The sequence below is a fragment of the Peromyscus californicus genome, unplaced genomic scaffold, assembly GCF_007827085.1.
Source record: "Peromyscus californicus insignis strain IS unplaced genomic scaffold, ASM782708v3 Scaffold_4__1_contigs__length_199733344, whole genome shotgun sequence".
Classification (NCBI taxonomy): domain Eukaryota; kingdom Metazoa; phylum Chordata; class Mammalia; order Rodentia; family Cricetidae; genus Peromyscus; species Peromyscus californicus.
Window position 1 is genome coordinate 29,482,006 of NW_026294562.1, and position 18,859 is coordinate 29,500,864.

Here is an 18,859-nt window from a genome sequence, read left to right on the forward strand (position 1 = left end):
TCCTATATAATAATAACAAATTAATTTTGTATAGTAGGTCTATGCTGTCATTAGGTTATTGATATCTTTAAGAAATTTTCACCAGATGTGATGGTGTATGCTTTTTATACAAGCCCTGGGGAGCAGAGGCAGGCAGATCCTCTGTGAGTTTGAGGCTAGTCTACATAGTGAGTTCCAGGACAGCCAGAGCTGTATAATGACACCCTGCTTCGAAAAAGCAAAAAAAAAGAAAGAAATTTTTTTTATTTGAGTATCTTTGTCTTTAATTCTATTGTGTTTTCATTTCTGCATCTTTTATAAGTATACACAGAAGTTAGTAGGGCCACCAGTGTATTTTTCCTTTTGTTTTTAAAATTCAGTCTCCCTCCCTCCCCCATTCTTCATTTGTCTCTTTCAGGGTTCTGGGGATTGATCACAGAGCCTCACATATGCTAGGCGAGCTTTCTACTACTAAGTTGTCCCACCCCCTGCCCAGCAATTTGATGTTTTCTTTTACATCCAGCTTTTGTTTGAAACTTCAAACAAAAATTCTATACAATTCTTAAATTTAGCTTAACACCCACAGAGCCGGTAGTACAGTGAGATGATGATGTGAAACATAGAAGAAAAAGCAACTGATATATATTACTGCCATCAGAATCTTCATACTTATGGGTTGTTTCATAACTTTATGAAAGGACTTACAGGAACCCTTCCACTCACATTCCCAAGATGTATTGGAACCATATTTTATAAAATACAAATCATTTTAACATTTTTATAATACTTGTATATATATGTATAGGTACTCATTGACCATATTTTTTTGAAATACAAGCATTTTTAAAAACTACACTTCTAGCCGGGTGGTGGTGGTGCACGCCTTTAATCCCAGCACTCGGGAGGCAGAGCCAGGCGGATCTCTGTAAGTTCGAGGCCAGCCTGGTCTCCAAAGTGAGTTCCAGGAAAGGCGCAAAGCTACACAGAGTAAACCTGTCTCGAAAAACCAAAAAAACAAAACAAAACAAAACAAAAAAACCTACACTTCTTCAATAATGGTTCTTATAACTAAAGAGTAGATATTTTAGTAGACATCAAGTGTGTTTCACTAGTCTGTCCAGATACGCCATTGTTTGATTTTTCTTTTTAAATATATGATTAACTTCAGTTTTTCTTATAAACATTTGAGTAATGCTGGGTTACAGTGAGATTTCTCTTAAAAAGGTTAGTTTAAAGGCCATTTCTAAGTCTTAATGATAAGGACCTCAGAGAATATTTATTGTTGGTGGAGTTTGATGCCTTGTTTATATGTTTAGGTCATAGTGATGGGAGCTACCAATCGCCCTCAAGACCTTGACTCGGCTATAATGAGAAGAATGCCTACAAGGTTTCATATCAACCAGCCTGTAAGTAGTTTTAGTTATATTTTGTAAAGGGAAATAGTTGCCTTTTAAGTCGGTTTTTAAGAAGAATTGTTTTGTTTCTTTGGATTTCTTTATGAAAAAGAGAGGTATCAGAAACTCCACGAGGCTGGGTCCTTTCTGACTCCTTTTCTTTAATAAGATCAGTGCAGTTGCTCTTTCCCCAAGAAGATCATTAACTGGAAATTGCCTGCATACTTTATCTAGTAGTTTACCTTAGGAAAACACAGAAGAAAATAGAATTGAAGGTTTAGAAGAACAGAGCTGAATTTGGGAACTAGAGGTTAAAGGACCGTTGTTTTCTGAATACCTAGCCTGAAGAACAACAACTGCGATTTATTATTAACAGTTAGTTGGGGCTTCTCTCTGATGGATAATGATTCTGGAACCACTGTGCTCTGCTCTAGCTAAGGAAGGTAAAGTGTGGACAGCATTCCGAGTTTACTACTTTGGTTTGGTTTTGAGACTAGAGTTTAACTCTGTGACTTGAAACTCAGGGCAGTCCTCCTGCTGCCTCACTTTCCAAAGTTCTGATGTACAGGAATGAGCTACTACACCTTTGTTCATTGCTGTCTTTTTCTAGCATTCTTTTTTGTTAAGATGTACCCTCAAGTAGGTTGTTAGAACTTCTCAACACCCTACAGTTTCTGTAGGAAATCATATAATTGTGACTTTAGTCAGTTTTTTTTTGTTTTTGTTTTTGTTTTTCCACACAGGGTTTCTCTATGTAGTTTTGGTGCCTGTCCTGGATCTCCCTCTGTAGACCAGGCTGGCCTCGAACTCACAGAGATCCGCCTGGCTTTGCCTCTTGAGTGCTGGGATTAAAGGCATATGCCGCCATCACCTGGCTTTAGTTGTTTAGCTAGGTTCTCATGTAGCCCAGGCTGATTTTGACTTCACAGTGTAGTTGAGGATTGTTGGAGGTCTTTATCCTCCTTTCCCCACCTTCCAAGTGCTTGTATTAGAGGTATGCTCTAGTACAACCAGCTTTATGTCATTTTATAACATGAGTTAAGTGTAGTCTCTGTTCTCTGATGTGAAAATATGATGTATCACTGAAGGAAATCATTAACATTTACATCCTAATATTCGTGAGCACAGAAGTTTTTATTGAAGTGGAGGAACCAAGACAGTATTATCATGTCTTCCAATTATTAATGAAAAGGACACATGTATGAAATGCCATGATACAGTTACTTTGTATGCTAATTTTTAAAACAAAGAAAAGCCTTAATTAAAAATTAACTAAAAGGTGTTTTTTGATGATGAACTTTCATAAATTTAATAAAGGAAAAAATGAAGACTATAGGACTGTATAGGAAAAGCTGACATGGTCATCCATGCTGTAGTCTCAGCATGTGTGGGATAGAGACAAAAAAATCGCCACAGGCTGAGTCCAGCCTGGTCTACATAGTAAGTTCCAGTAAGGCATACTCTGTGTCAGAAAAATGGGAAAGACATTGTTATTTTAATATTATTTTAACTCAATAAATACTGAGTGTATTTGTCAGACATGAATGAGAAACAGAATCCATTGGACTAACTCAGATGTTACTGTAGAGCGTTGTATGATACATTGCTTTAACCTCTACCAGCTTAGCATTTCCTCTCAGTTATTATCTAAAAACTTACAAAAGAAAAACAAAAATTAGTTGGCCAGTAGGTTTTTTAAATGCTAATTGGAAAATTCCTTGGTTTTAGGCTCTAAAACAAAGAGAAGCAATCTTGAAACTCATCCTGAAAAATGAAAATGTAAGTAGAGAATTATGATTTATTCTCATCCTATAATATGTTTTTGTTTGTAAGGTCATTTTAGAAAGAAATGAAGAAGGTACCTGAGAATAATGTAGCTTTACACTTCACCTAAATTATTGATAAATTCTGCACTGTTAATGTAACTCAATAAATACGATATATTTGAAGTAGTTTTTTAAAGAGTAGTGTGTTTACAGATTAAAATACTGTGGTATTTTTCACAACATTTTATGCTTATGTAAGAATATGTTTTAAAGAAGTTTTCCATTTTGTTTCTTGTTTTTACTTTATTGCTGTATTTTTATTTCTGTTTTCCATTTTGTTTCTTGTTTTTACTTTATTGCTCTTCCTTTCTTCCTTCCTTCCTTCCTTGCTTCCTTCCTTCCTTCCTTCCATTCATTCATTCATTCATTCATTCATTTATTTTTTGAGACAGGGTTTCTCTGTGCAGCAGTCCTGGCTGTCCTGGAACTCACTCTGTAGATCAGGCTAGCCTCAAATTCACAGAGATCCTCCTGCCTCTGCTTTCCAGCTTTGTCTTAAGTTTTTAAATCTTTGATATATTTGGAATTTATATGGATTTTAAACTATAATGTTGCTCTACCATTTTTCTGAGTGGATGCTTAGCTATCCCAATGCCAGTGACTGAGCATGTGGCTTTCCCTTAGTGGAGTCTGTTAAGAAAACCTAGACTTTTTATATTCCTGGACCCTTTGTTCCCCCGTCAAGTTATAATCAGAATCAAACCTTTGATTCTTTTAGGTCTGAATATAAGCCAGATTATAATCTTGAATGATTTATATAAAATAATAATTGTAAGCCATATAATAACCTTTTTGGTTCTGTATAAAGAAAGTTAAATGTCTTATCTTACTGTAGAATCATTTTAGTTAATGAATCTTATCAGTTGATAACTCTGGGCCCATTTTCTTGGTATATCAATGGGCATTATAGTTAGCCAGTTTGACTCCCCTGTGTTAGGGAGTTTTTCTTTGACTTGGCCTATTTATCCTGTTTTGGGAGCAGGGATGATGTATTCTCTTGTATAGCTGCTTCAAGCTGAATCATGGTGTAGTTAGTCAGGGCCCAGGAAGGCTAAAAAAGGCTAGTCACAGGTAAGGAGGGAATTTAGGCAATGGGGCATTTATCAGAAGCATCTGATTTGACCCAGCTGGAGACAAGGATCATTCATATTGGCTGGGCTGGTCCATGCCAGCTTTTAGCAAGTCCAGAGCAGTATAGTCAGCAGCTGAAGCTTGGAGTGTCTTGTCAGCCAAGTGGAAACCTGTTGAGACAATTTTCAACTAGGAACAGAAGTTAAAATTTATGAACTTATTTGGAACCCTTAGGCCCATGTCCTTAGTAATTGGGAATAGCAAGAGTCCCAAGACCAAGAGAGAGAAAAAAAATACCATCTTTAGGAATAAGCTGTACTTATCTGGGGTCCTTCCAACCTCTGTGAAGTGGATCCCGGTTTTACGACTCTTTTAATCCTCTGAGGCCTACACAAACGATCTTACAAAAATGACATAAACGTTTTAGATACATTAGTGTTACCAATCTGTACTAAAATCCGTATCATAAAATTATAAGCTTAAGAGATGAAAACTGACAATCATCAGCTCTAAGGGTTAACTGCTAATAATGGCTGTCTGCTTTACAGCCAGCTCCTCTGTCAACAGCCATGGGTTAACTTTTAACCCCCTTGTCCCTTATAGCCAACAACTGCCTAGACCAAAGTTAACTTTTATAGTTGTTTCTCCATGAGTCCGAGCATGCACCCCATGCCTGACACTATAAAAGGGGGCCAGTACCCGCCTCCATTGCCACAGCCCCAGAATTCCAGCTGGTCTCAGCTAGCTGATAAGCTTTTGTGCCCTGCAGTGTTTTATTTTAATTTATTTTTATTTTTCTGGAATAAAGTCTGCTTCTGGTTTAATAGGAAAAAAAAAAAAAAGAAAACCTAGACTGAATCAGCTGATTAGTCTGTTCAGCCTTTGTGGGGTTTGTTTTCTTACTTTTATTGATTCTGTGTGGATTTCACATCATGCATTCGATCCCACTTATCTCTCTGTCCTCTCGAACCACCCTCTGCCCTTGCAACCTCCCTGCCAAGCAAAACCAAATTTAAAAGAAAAACTAAACTAAACAAAGAGACAAAACAAAACAAACAAACAAAAACTTGTTGTGGAAGCTGTAGTGTGGTCTGTTGGGACACACAGTTTACTCTTTAGTCTGTTCATCTTTACTTACATGTGTTCACTGCCATGATTCATTGGGCTGCCTTGAGGCCTCTGGTTTCTGCCACATCACCGATAATGGGCCCTCACTGGGGCTCCTCTTGGATATCCTGTTGTTGTCCTGTGTCGTGGAGATCCTGCTGTTTTGGATCTGTAGGTTCATCCTCTTGACATGCTCAACAGTTCATAGACAATGTGGATGTTGGGGTGGCCAACTCATAGCCCTGGTTCTGGGCCTGGGTGGTAGCTGGGCTGGTCAGCTTTCCCTCATTGTCACTACCTGGATGAGCTCTCCAGCACAGCCCAGGCTAGCTCACCCACTGCAGACTACAGCAAGGAGCAGGGCCAGTTCTCCTACTCTTAGGCCCTCAGGCCCTCTCCCCCTTACTCATATCCCCAGGCAAGGGGCAGGGCCCTCTTTCCCGATTGCTGCAGGCGGCACATGGGAGTGTCAGCTCTCCTGCTCTCACACACTCAGGGCTGGCTCAGCTGCAACCAGACAACAGGGTCAGTTCTAGTGTGCTGCCCAGGCAGGGTGCAGACCCCGCTCTCCTGTGCGCTGTAGGTGGTGTAGAGCTGGGCTAGTTCTCTCACTGTCATGGCTCTGGGGCTAGCTCTCTCACCTGCCAGAGGTAGAACGGCGTGGAGTGGGGAGGGCATCTTTCCCTCACCCATACCACCACATGACAGATGAGGGAGGGGCCGAGTCAGCTTTGCTGTTGGTTCTCACGCTCTCAGGGCCAGCCCCCTGTGTCCCTAACAACAGGGTCAGCTCTAGTGTGCTGCCCAGACAGGAAGCACTGTAGCCAGTGATGGTCAGGGCCAGCTCTCCCACTCTTGTGACCCCAGGGCCAGCTCTCTCACCTGCCACAGGTGGTGTGTGATGGTTAAGGGGCTGTTGTGTCTTTTTGTCCTCGCTCCATACTGTCTTCACCGGAGACAGCTGTAACCTCTCATGTTGGTAGACCTTTCTGTCCTTCAGGGAAATTTTATTTTTTCCTATAGGGATTTTAGAATCAGATTGTCTTACTAAAGAACAAAAACATTATTTTTGATGGATCATCACTTATGACAGTGAAGTTCTTTCTGGTTACACCTTTTTGTCTGATTTTGTTTTCTTTAGAAGCAGTGCTTTAATTAGTTTCTTTTAAAGAAAAAAGGTTTATTATTTTATGTGTGTGGATGGTTTGCCTGCATGATTTAAGTGCACCATGTGTGAGTGCCTGTGGAGGACAAAGGAGACAGTTTGACAACTGGAACTGGAGTTACTGGGGGCCGTCATGTCAGTGCTGGAAATGGAGCCCTGGACCTCCGCAAGAGCAATCTGCTTAACCACTGAGCCATCTCTCCAGCACCCTAATTTGTTTCATGTTGGGCCATTTTCTGCTGTTGTATCAGAATGTAATAGTTTACAATTAGAATATTTAGTTCACAATTCTGGATGTCAGAAAGTTCGAGTGCATGATGACAGTACATGGTCACGTTCTGATACTTCATGAAAAGCTCAGGAACAGTTATCAAAAATAAAGCAAAAATAAAAAGTTAAAATCCCAAACTTGAAATTTGGTACTAACTCATTGACAGGTAACATTAATACATCCATGACCGTTCTATCATGGACCAAACACCTCCCATCATCACTAAAATTTGTCATGTGTCCACTCTAGCAAGTCTGTGTACTGTATATAGAAGTTGAAGGAACATATCAGTTTAGATCATCAAGATAAAAGCTAGATAGCATTTCCTAAGAAATCAACATATAGTCATGAAATGTTTTATATAGTTTCAGGAAATTCTTTTTTTTTTAAATCTTTTTTTCTTCCTGAGACAGGGTTTCACTGTGTAGCCCAGACTTGCTCTGTAGACCAGCCTGCCTTAAACTCACAGAGATCCGCCTACTTCTGCCTACTGAGCACTGGGATTAAAGGCATGAGCCATCCACCACCAGGCCAACATTTTTTACTTGTTTGTTGTGACAGGGTTTCACTGCATTGGTTGTTCTGGAACTTGATTAGGCTGGCCTTGAACTTGAACTCACAGAGACCTGCCTGCCAAAGATGTGCCACCATGCTTGGTAACTTAATGTTTTTGAACAACATATGTGGGCTGGAGTAGGTGTTTTACATGTAGATGAGTCACATATAGATGGTGAATATAAATGATGAAATTTAAGGTCTCATTCAAACTTAAGAAATGACTCATGTAATTTAAACCAATTTTAGTGGTCTTAAAAATTTTTTTTAGATACAATAAGGTCTTTGGAAATTTTTAGAATTATTTTTGTTGTGGGTACAGAAACTTTAGCATTCTGTTTTGTATTTATGAAAGCATACGTATTAGTCTTTAATCAGTTTATAATGCAAAATATGAATGTTCCTTGGTTAATTGCTGACTTGCAAATGTCTCATTTCTCTTTTACTGGTTTTTATATGACAAAGGCATAATACTGCTTCAGTAAAATCTAAAATTCATTCAGTTTTGTTTTTAAAAGTCTCACATTGATAACATACATTTAATAAAGGCATCATTATCATGCTTGCATGTTACTAAGTAGACTCAGACTTCATTATGTGACCTATCAGCATATAAGCAAGACATGTTAGTATTGTGGCTTGTTCATTTGCTTCATAGTTAATTTTTGCTGCTTATATTCTGAAATGATAGGTGTATGTACAGGTACAGAAGGATTTTTTTTCCTAGTGAAGTTTTTCTTGTTATGCAATGACTTATTTCCCTAAATATGCTTTATGAAAAGATTGTACTCTACTGCACCTAAATCTGATCTAATGCAACTAAAAGAACATCATGCTCATTTCATTTAATATTTGCCTTGCATATAGTTTTTAAGCATTTGTTTCTTTTTTTTCTTTTTTTTTTTTTTTTTTTTTGGTTTTTCGAGACAGGGTTTCTCTGTGTAGCTTTGCGCCTGTCCTGGAACTCACTTGGTAGCCCAGGCTGGCCTCGAACTCACAGAGATCCGCCTGGCTCTGCCTCCCAAGTGTAACACAGAGCCTGCTTCTTTCAGTATATGTGACTGCCTTAATACTCAGCCCCATTTTTATTGTATTATAATCTTGCTTTAGTTTAGTTGTTTGCATTTGTTCTTACTGTGAGCTTGAACTGGTTTGTTCTTAACTAGTTCTTTCCATGAAATGTGCCTTGTTTTGGCTTTCTACCCCCACTGCAGTCTCAGTGCAGCAGTGTATTTACATTTCCTGTTTCCTTTCTTCTCTTCCTGTACTGATTTTGGACTTACATACTCTTGGTAGTAACCTTAACATTTTATGACATACATGTGTAAAATCCAACCTCTGCTCTCTTTCCAGCCTAGTTGTACACATTCCCTATGCCCAACAGGTTCTTAGCTAGGATTTTGCTTCTGCTTTCTGTACCCTAAATTAAAAGATTGTTGTTAGGATAGCCTATCATTTTTCCTTTTTAAAATTTATTTAGTATTTATTTGTGTGTGTATGTGTGTGTGTGTGTGTGTGTGTGTGTGTTGCTTCTTGCACAGTTCTCTTAGCCTCTAAGTTCAGTTTCCTTTTTATCAAAGATAAATAACTTCTTGTCATTTACATTTCCGTTTAAGGAAGATGACACTGTAATTTGAAGGTCATAGCTACATAGCAGGCAGTAGGAAATATGCAATTCTAAGTTTCTACATTAATAATTAGATATCAAATAGCCTGATGATGCCTTTAGGGCATTGGAAAAACAAGAAATAAAAAAAAAATCTCGATAGCAGTGGACCAAGAAAAATAGCTAAAATCATGACAGAGATTAATGAAATAGAAGCAAACAAACAAAAAAATTAATACAAAGATCCGAATTAATAAAATTAGAGATGAGACAGGAGACATTACAGCAGATACTGAGGAAATTGAGAAAATCCTGATGGCATAGTTTTTTTTTTTTTTAATTTATTTTAATTTATTTTGCAATACAATTCAGTTCTACATATCAGCCACGGATTCCCTTGTTCTCCCCCCTCCCGTCCCCCTCACCTTCCCCCTAACCCCCCCATGATGGCATAGTTTTAAAACTCTTTACCAAACTAGAAAACCTAATAGAAATAGGTGAATTTTTATGTGATTTACTAAATTGAAATCAAGATTCAGTAAATAATTTAAACAGCTCTATAACAAGCAGTTTACTTGAAGCAGTAATTAAAAATCTCCCAAACAGGGGCTAGAAAGATGGTTCAGTGGTTTAGAATACCTGTCGCTCTTTGAGAAGACCCAGGTTCCAGTCCCTACATCCACGTGATGGCTCACAACCATCCTAACTCCAGTTCCCAGGGATCCGATGTCCTCTTCTGACTTCCATGGTCACCAGGTACACACATAGTACACATACAGGCAGAACATTCATTCATGTAAAGTTAAAAATAAAAAAACTAAAGTCCGCCAACTGAAAAAGCCCAGGGTCAAATAGATTCACCACAGAATTCTTTCAGACCTTCAAAGAACAACTTAAGCCAGTACTTGTCAAATTATTCTATAAACCTGAAAAAAAGGGGAAGATCCCATCCAAGCTCTTTTAATGAAATGAATAATATCCTCTCCTCGTGTCTCCTTTTGAAATTTGTTTGTTTGAGAAGGGTACTCATTTTTTGGCTGCTTAGGTAGGTCAGGCTAGCCTTCAATTTCTGAACCTTGCTTGCTGAGGTGATGGAGTAACAAGCATGTGCCCCTGCACCCAACTTCCTTTGTCTTTTGTCCTTGTTTAGAATTACTGTTCTTAAAACAAAACACTTCACAATTAGAAACTGAGTAACTAATAAAGGTGGCATTTCACCGGAGTGAAGAAAATCATGATGGCAGATATGGGAGAAAATAGGGTTGGATCCTACTTCTATAGCCTGTCCACCCTTGCCGACCTCCAGACTATTAACAGACTATGAAGATTGCTCAGCTTACTTGCAGGATTAAATGAAAATGATACCCATAAGGTGCTTATGGAAATGAGAGCTCAGATCATAGATGATAATCACAAATAAATTATTTCCTTGTTTATTTTCTCTTTTTTGTCTGCACATTACTGTGTTTTAAATTCCCTCAAACCTGTTAATGGGCTTTACTGTAAGCTTAGATAGAAGTACAAAACAAGTACTAAATTAAATTAGTATTGAGGTAGCAGAATATTAAAGCATTACACTTCAAAGGAATTTTAAGTGTAAAGACACTTAGGCATGTTTCAGTAGTAGTGATAATGAAAATTAGATTTCTTTTTGAAAATTAAAATTTTTAATTTCTAAGTTTTTATGGAACTAACAATACTTTTCTGTTTCTCTTGGCTGTTACGACAAATTAAACATTAACTCTCAGATGGATATTTAGAAATATTTTGCTTAATTTTATATATTTATTATAAGCATGTTTCATGTTTATTTAAGGTGGATAGACATGTAGATCTTCTAGAAGTTGCCCAGGAAACTGATGGGTTTTCAGGAAGTGACCTAAAAGAAATGTGTCGAGATGCCGCCCTCCTCTGCGTCAGGGAGTATGTCAATTCTACATCAGAGGAAAGGTAACTATTTAGACTTGATTTCTGGTATTTGTCAAACCTTTTTGATTAGATGATTGTTGTTTTGCTTTATACCAGCCTACTTATAGAAAAAGATAATTGAATTAGCAACTCATTCCCTCCTTTATTTATTGCCATTTTTTGGTATGTGTTTATGTATGTATATGTACACATGTTCATGTGTGTGTTTGCAGGTTGGAATTAGGTGTCTCACAGTTGCTCTCCACCCTAGTTTTTGAGATGATAGGGGTCTTACTGAACCCAGAGGTCTCTAAATCTCTAGACTGGTTGGTCAGCAAACGCAGGGATCCTTCTGTCGCCACCTTCCCATTTCTGGGATTACAGGCACTCCCCCCTTTTTTTTTAACTGTGAGATCAAACTCAAACTCAGGTCCTCATGCATTCATGGCAAGCACTTGACCTCTTGGGCCATCTCCAAACCACTGTTGCTACTTTTCTAAACAGGAGTTCTGCAAATGGAGAAATTGCTGTAGGGATGTTCTAGAATTAAGGGGCAAAAATGCTGAATTTCATTTGATAAACAATAGAATGAGTCACAGAAACCCAGGCTTTGTAGCTTGAGTTTTCCTGCCTGGCCCACAGTCAGGGCAAATCTCTGTCACCCGTCAGTCCCACAGCCGCTCAGACCCGACCAAGTAAACACAGAGACTTATATTGCTTACAAACTGTATGGCCGTGGCAGGCTTCTTGCTAACTGTTTTTACAGCTTAAATTAATCCATTTCTATTAATCTATACCTTGCCACGTGGCTCGTGGCTTACCGGCATCTTCACATGCTGTTTCTCATCATGGCGGCTGGCAGTGTCTCTCTGACTCAGCCTTCCACTTCCCAGCTTTATTCTCCTCCTTGTCCCGCCTACACTTCCTGCCTAGCCAATGGCCAATCAGTGTTTTGTTTATTGACTAATTAGCAACACATTTGCCATACAGAACATCCCACAGCAAGGCTTACCCTCTTTGTTAGGAAAATAGGATTGTCTAGAACCTATAGATGGTATCTGCATCTTTCAACTCAGTTAGTAGAAAGAGTGTGTTATCTTCAGGAGCCTGGAGTGTGGGGCTGCTGTGGATGGGGGCTTCAACTGAACAATAAGCAGTTACTAACACACCGTTTCTCGTGTCAGTCAATTTTACTTGAAATCTATTTAGAGTGTGGTGAGTTTGAGAAATCATTTTTTGTCACACTTCAAGCAAAAATAGCCCTCAATTAACTCTTTTGAGAAAGAGTCCCAAAAGGCCTTTCCCCTGAGGCAGTGTTACAAAAATGTCAGCTCTCTGGTAAAGAATTCCTTAGTAAAGTGGTGTACCTTTGAGTCATGTTACAGGAGTGTGACTCTTTCTTACTCTGAAGTTTTCATACCAGGTAACCCTGACTTGCCTGTGGTGGTCAGAATCTAATTAGAGTGTGGTGTCATAGTAAGCTGCTCTCAAAGCTCATGTTTACTTCTGTATGAAGTCCCTGCCAGACAGTAGCATGGCTCTCAACTGCCATATTGCTCCCTCCTGCCCCATGTGAGATGCATTCCATTCATGTGCTGCCATATAATTCTCTAGCAAGTTGGGAATGTTTTAACATCATCAAAAAAAAAAAAAAAAAAAAAAAAAACCACTACATTCCAAAGGTCTTTTTTCTAACAGAAGAAATTAAAAGGAAAAATAAACCTTGCTTAAGTTAATTGCATTAATAATAAAAGGCAAAACACTTGAAAAGCCTTGCAAATGTCAGTGTGAAATCTGGCTGTTAGACCGGAATCATCCAAGTGTCTGTGAACTACTAAGTAGCAGAACATACCAGGTTTGTTTGTTTGTTTGTTTGGCCAAGATTAAAGTAAAGGAGACTTGGATTAGGTTTTTTTTTTTTTTTGGATTAGTTGTTCTTTAATTAAGAACGTTGAGTTTCATTTCTGTCTTGTAAAAACTACACATGTACATGATTATATGCCTAGGAATGCTAGGTTTTGGTTCTATTCACAAGAGTAACTTGATTTCTGGTGGTAATTATGCTTTGTTTGGATAGCTGCCATTCTCTAATGAAAATGTGCTTTCTTACATTCTTGGTGTGAAGTAATTGATTTTACACAGCCATTTTGCTTTGCTACCTGTTACTAAGTGCTTTTTAAAAGTATCTTTTGCCTTTAATCCTAGCACTCGGGAGGCAGAGCCAGGTGGATCTCTGTGAGTTCGAGGCCAGCCTGGGCTACCAAGCGAGTCCCAGGAAAGGCGCAAAGCTACACAGAGAAACCCTGTCTCGAAAAACGAAAAAAAAAAAAAAAAAAAAAGTATCTTTTAAGGAAGCTGGAGAGATGGCTCAGCAGGTTAGAGCACTGGCTGCTCTTGGAAAAGGGTTAGAGCACCAACATGGTGGCTCACTGCTGTCTGTAACTCCAGTTCCAGGGAATCTGGTGCCTCCTTCTAACCTCCAAGGGCACCAGGCACATACATGTCGTACAAATGTACATGCAGGCAAACACTCATACACAAAATAAAAATCGTAAAACCATGTCTTATGACTTTCATATTCACATTTATTTACTCTTGTATATAGATAATTTCTAGAAGAATGGATCTAATGTGTTGTCAAACTCTTGGGGATCTTGAATGGGAAAGAAACTATTGGTATACTCATATAGTCAAAAACAAGTATATTTTTAACCACCTACATCTTTTTAACCTTTGTAAAATATTTTAGGTAGGTGTACTCTGAAATGATTTGGCAATTTGATGGTTTTGTTTACATTTTAGTCATGATGAAGATGAAATCCGGCCTGTGCAGCAGCAGGACCTGCATCGGGCAATTGAAAAGATGAAGAAATCAAAGGATGCAGCGTTTCAGAATGTTTTGACTCATGTTTGTTTAGATTAGAAGTAAAGATCATTTGTATGGTTCAGTGATCTCATGTGGGATGCACTCTCATCCTTACATCAGTGAGGGAGATCCTGTCTGTGGTTTTATACTCAGATCCTAAGTTATTACCGTCTGTCATGTCAATGGTATTACTGCTTGTCGAAATCATGAGGAGGAAGTTCAGTCAGCCTGTGTGGGTGCTTGTTTGACCTTTTAGCCATATGCTGTCATAGCCTTATAGAGTCTAAGCTGGTCTTAAAGTAATAAATGATTTGTTCAGTTAGTAGTGAGGAGTGGGATGTGGTTAGGTGCTGGTTTCTAGACATGTGAGTGTGAATGTGAGTGTTTATGTATGAGTGTATATCAAAATGTATATATCTACATTTTTCTTTGATATTCTATAGATAGGCTTGAATACAGAAAACTTTTTTTTTTTAACCCCAACTATGAAGTCCAAAAGCACCCGATAGTCTGTAGCAAAACTTGGATTTAAGGCGGGATCTGACAGGTACAGTGATTCGGCCATTCCTAGTTGTCACTTCTTTAGGCCACTTTTAAGTTGAAAATGTCCTCTGCAGTTGGTTGAATCAACCACATCTGAATCTGTACATGTGTCTCAATTATAATGATTGTCAGGAGAATCAGATAACAAACATGATTTTCTCAGTGATCAGCATTGAGTGGTTGATTGTTAGGCAGACTGATCAGCATTGAGTTCACCTCATTCTGCTCTAACACCTGAGTAGGTTTCTTTAAGTTTTACATTGATTTATAGTAAGATGGGTTGAAAACCTTTCAAAACAGTGGATTTGAGACACCTCAGTGCTCTTTAATACGTGTACATGACTTTCAGTGTAACAGTTCTATAGCTATGTTCCTTAAATGTTGTTTAAAAGTTACATGTTTTTTAATTATGTTCAAATTTCATTTGGTCACCCAAACAAAATGATAGTTTATATAAATAGTCATTACTAAATGTACTAAAAAAATACTCATTTTGTAACTTAAATTTAAAATTTTTCTCAGCATAGTATAAATTGTACAAATATATACATCAGAATTCCTGTGTTGTATCTGTAGTCACTTGATGCTGTGTGAACCACATATAAAGCTCTCTGTTTTCAGACCTCAGTAACCAGAATTCTGTTGCAGGCACCTCAGCATAAAACAGAGCAGAAGATAATGCCACAGCACAATCTTTAGGTGCCTCTGAATCATCAGACAGATTAAATTATGGCAAAAATGCTTTTGTTTTTATTACTTGTTTTATTTCTTTGAAAACTAAATCTTCATAGGTTTATTGGATTAATTTCTGTGGTAATATGTCTCACAAGACCTACTGGATGCTTTACTCCTGCTTTTGTGCTTTGGTGGATGTAGACTGCAGGAGAATGCTTTGGCTAACACAGAGCAAGCCATGCAGATTGTGAAGATGATGTGAGATGAATGCGAATACAAGACACCAAGGAACATGTGCTTTTTTATAATTTACAATAAAAGGTCCTTTTGATTCTTTTTTCCTCTTAGTCCTTGATCTTTCTCAGTTGCTTTAAATCATGGCTTTTTGTTGTTGTTTATAAACTTTGTGTTTGGACAGTTTTTATCTTGCAGTTGAGATTTCACACTTTTACAGGAGACATTTTAATATTGAATTATGCTGTTTTAATATGAGTTTTAGTTATTTAATTTTAATGTAATGGCATGTTCAGGCATGAGTGTTGTATATACTTCTTCATGTCTTTTCATCTTCTATTAATTTTAGATTATCCATTATAGTACTGAATTTGTTATGGTTCTAGTCACCAGATGAAGAGAAATACAGTAATCCCAACAGCCACGAATCATGTAGGGATATTGAGTCATAAAGTAAGTGAAACTATTTTCATATGATTTAAGTAATTTTACTGTTTGTAATTTCCATCCTGCTTTAGACAGACATTTCACATATGTAGTTGGGTATTAGGTTTTAAAACATTTGCTTTGGAGCTGGGTATAGTGGCTCATGCTTTTTATCCCAGCACTCGAGGCAGAGGCAGGTGGATCTCTGTGAGTTCAAGGCCAGCCTGGTCTACAGAGTGAGTTCCAGGACAGCCAAGACTGTTTCACAGAGAAACCTTGTCTCGAAAAACTAAACAAAGCCCTTTGCTTTGGGTTGTACATACTGGATGTAGAACCAGACTTCCCACTAATGAACTGTACACCCCAAGACTGGCTGCCTTGTTTCCGTTTCTCATCTGTGAGGCGCCTGTGGCACCTGCTTGAGGGAGCTAGACATTGTGATAGCAGAGAGGCAAACACTCCACTGAGTACGTGGCATAGTTACTGCTCAAATGTTAGCTGTCGTACGGATGATATTATTTATACACTGATGTGGGTATCCTGTTGGCACAGCTGTGTTTCAGTCTCTTAAGCCATTTCTGTCATCTCTAAGCCTGTACTCAAGGGACGAAAATGAAAAGGCTGCCTGTGTGACATTTCTCTGAAATCTTTCTGCTGGATGACGTCTAGTAGGTTTTGGTGCTGCTGCTGTTTCTGTGCCTTTTGAAATTAAGATGATAAACTCAGTGTTTGAGTCAGTTTAGTGTCAACTTTTACTGTTTCTTTCCTGTCAAGTTCCACTCCCCACCTGCAGGTAGATCCAGAACTCATTAAGAGCTGGGTTGGAGTAATCTAAATATTCTGCACGGACCATAATAAACTAGTATTAGCATCTGTAATTCATGGGTTTAATGCAAGATGACAGTGCCTTGAGGCTCAGTTGCCTGGATAAAAATGATAGCATCTCATCGGTAGGATTTTTTCTTTAATGTAATTAGGTTATTTGTGGACAGTTTTTATGGCTTTCTTCTGGATGAAATAAATTGAGTAATGTATAGTTACATTTTTTTAGCCTCTCTTAAAGTCAGAATATTAAAAAGAATTCCAAAAAACTGAGGATATAGCCTACATGAATAAAATTCTTAGCATTATTTTGGTGCCTGAAAGCTCTAGAATCCTCTATGTACTGGAAAAATTCTGTTCAAAGGTCTGGAGAATTGATACAGTAGTTATGAGCGTGTACTGTATGTTCTTGCAGAGGACGTGAGTTTGATTCCCAGCACCCATGTTGGGCTATTCACAGTAGCCTATAATTCCATTTTCATGGGAGTCCAATGCCTCTGGCCTCTCTGGGCACCTGCACTTACATCTACCTACCTACCTACCTACCTACCTACCTACCAACCTACTTGCCTGCCTACACACACATACAAACACACACACACACACACACACACACACACACACACACACACACAAAAAAAAAAAAATAATAAAGATAAATCTTTTAAAATTTTTTTTACACAAGTCAGCATGTTTTTGGAATCATATTCAAGAGGACGGAACCATATGAAACAATCCCCTAACTGAATTGGCTAAAGTATAGCTAATGCATATAAGAGTCACTGCATGCAAATGAAATCAAATCAAAAGGAAATCATTTCACAGTGTGAACTGAAGTTACCCTAGTAAACTTGGTAAATGGTGTACTGTTCATATTAATGACTAGTAAGAGTGTTATTACTGAAATTCTGATGGGGGAGTTTTTTTTTTTTTTGTGAGTGTCTAATACATAGTTCTAAACATTTTTTGAGGAGACTGAAAAGATGGCTCAGCAGTTAAGAGTGTGCTTGCTGCTCTTCCAGAAGATCCAAGTTTGATATCCAGCACCCAATCCTCTCCCTCACAATTTTCTGTTAACTCCCGCTTCAGAGAATCTGAGTCCTTTGCTGGCTCCTGCAAGCACCCGCACTTACATGACACACACATACTTAAAAAAAAAATCTGCTTTGAGACTTTTTAGTTTCTGTGCTTTGAAGTTCTAGTGAATGTTAGTGCTCTGTGTGGGATGGATCAAGAACAGGTTTGTAAACCATGACAGCTTAGGTGTTTGGTTTTAAGACAGGGTCTCCTAGGCAATCCTGAAACTTGGGCGCCTCCTGCCTCAGTTTCCCTACTGTCATATGCCCAGTGTGATGGTTGAGTTTTAAACCAAACACCAAAACAAAGTGATAACTGATGTGTAAATTTGTAACCAAGAAATAGTGTAGACCACATTGTTCTCAAGATACAAAGACTTCAGAATTTATCAGAACGAGTGAGACACTCGGGGGATGTGGTGTCACATTAATGCCTGTTCACAGGCATGTCTAAGCCATAGTCAGGCTTATAAAGACTACCTAATCAGGATTCTGTTGGCAGCAACCAACTGTAGATAATGTAGAAAATAATTTATTTGAAGTGGTTGGGACTCATGGTACCAAAGAGGAGCTGAAGAATCAGGGTTCTAAATTTTGAGCTCCAAATGGGTTTTATTTTTAAGCAAAGATTGCTCAAGGCCTTCTTTTTTATCCTCCAGTAGATTGCATGAACTGTTTAAATAGCCCATTGCTCCGAGAACTCCCTGGGTTATTGAAATGCCTTGGCATCAAGCATAGTCATTAATACTAAGTACAAAAGGAGAGTGGTGGTTCACTCTAAAAGGTATTATGGGGAGAGTGCTAGACAAACAAGAATGGCACATAGCCAGTGGATTGTGAGATGCCACAGACAGGCGGTAAGTAAAAGGCAGTATAACAAGTGGGCATGCAGAGAATGAGAGGGGATTCCTGTGGGCAAGCTTGCAAGGACTGCTGCATGGGTTCCTGTTAAGTTTTTCACTTGGAGTGCTGTGTACCATGGCTAGCTCTGCCTAGATAAAATAGCTTAATTGTTAAAAGTTTTTATACTAGTGGGTATAAGAGAGCTGTGGAAAATGAAGTATAATACAGGTTTTTATTTCCAGTGAGTACAAGCCCTTCCCTGTGACAGGGTAAAGGGCAGATCGTTGCCTGTCCCTTCTAGTCCTGGTTGCACTGGACCTGTGCTGAAGCATTAAGTGAGGGAGTTGATTGGTTTTAGCCAAGTCCCTACTCACCCATACATCGGCCTTTTGAGTTTTTTTTTTTGGTTTGTTTGTTTTGAGCTGGAAGGAGTTTGGGTTACACCTTCAGATGTTCTTGGTTCTCATTTGTTTTTAATTCTAAAAGAAAGGT

The 18,859-nt window shown here is 38.4% G+C and overlaps 1 protein-coding gene across 4 annotated transcripts in view; it reads left to right on the top strand.

Moving 5' to 3' along the window:
* Positions 1-15,303, top strand: part of Atad1 (ATPase family AAA domain containing 1) — a 93,950-nt gene extending 78,647 nt beyond the window's left edge. For all 4 annotated transcript variants that reach the window (XM_052762693.1, XM_052762692.1, XM_052762694.1 and 1 more), the window contains 4 exons: positions 1,296-1,385; positions 3,102-3,152; positions 10,791-10,924; positions 13,685-15,303. In XM_052762693.1, coding sequence (XP_052618653.1) covers positions 1,296-1,385; positions 3,102-3,152; positions 10,791-10,924; positions 13,685-13,805 — 396 coding nt within the window. In that variant the 3' untranslated portion in view covers positions 13,806-15,303. The remainder of the gene's footprint in view (positions 1-1,295; positions 1,386-3,101; positions 3,153-10,790; positions 10,925-13,684) is intronic.
* Positions 15,304-18,859: the final 3,556 nt, after the last annotated feature.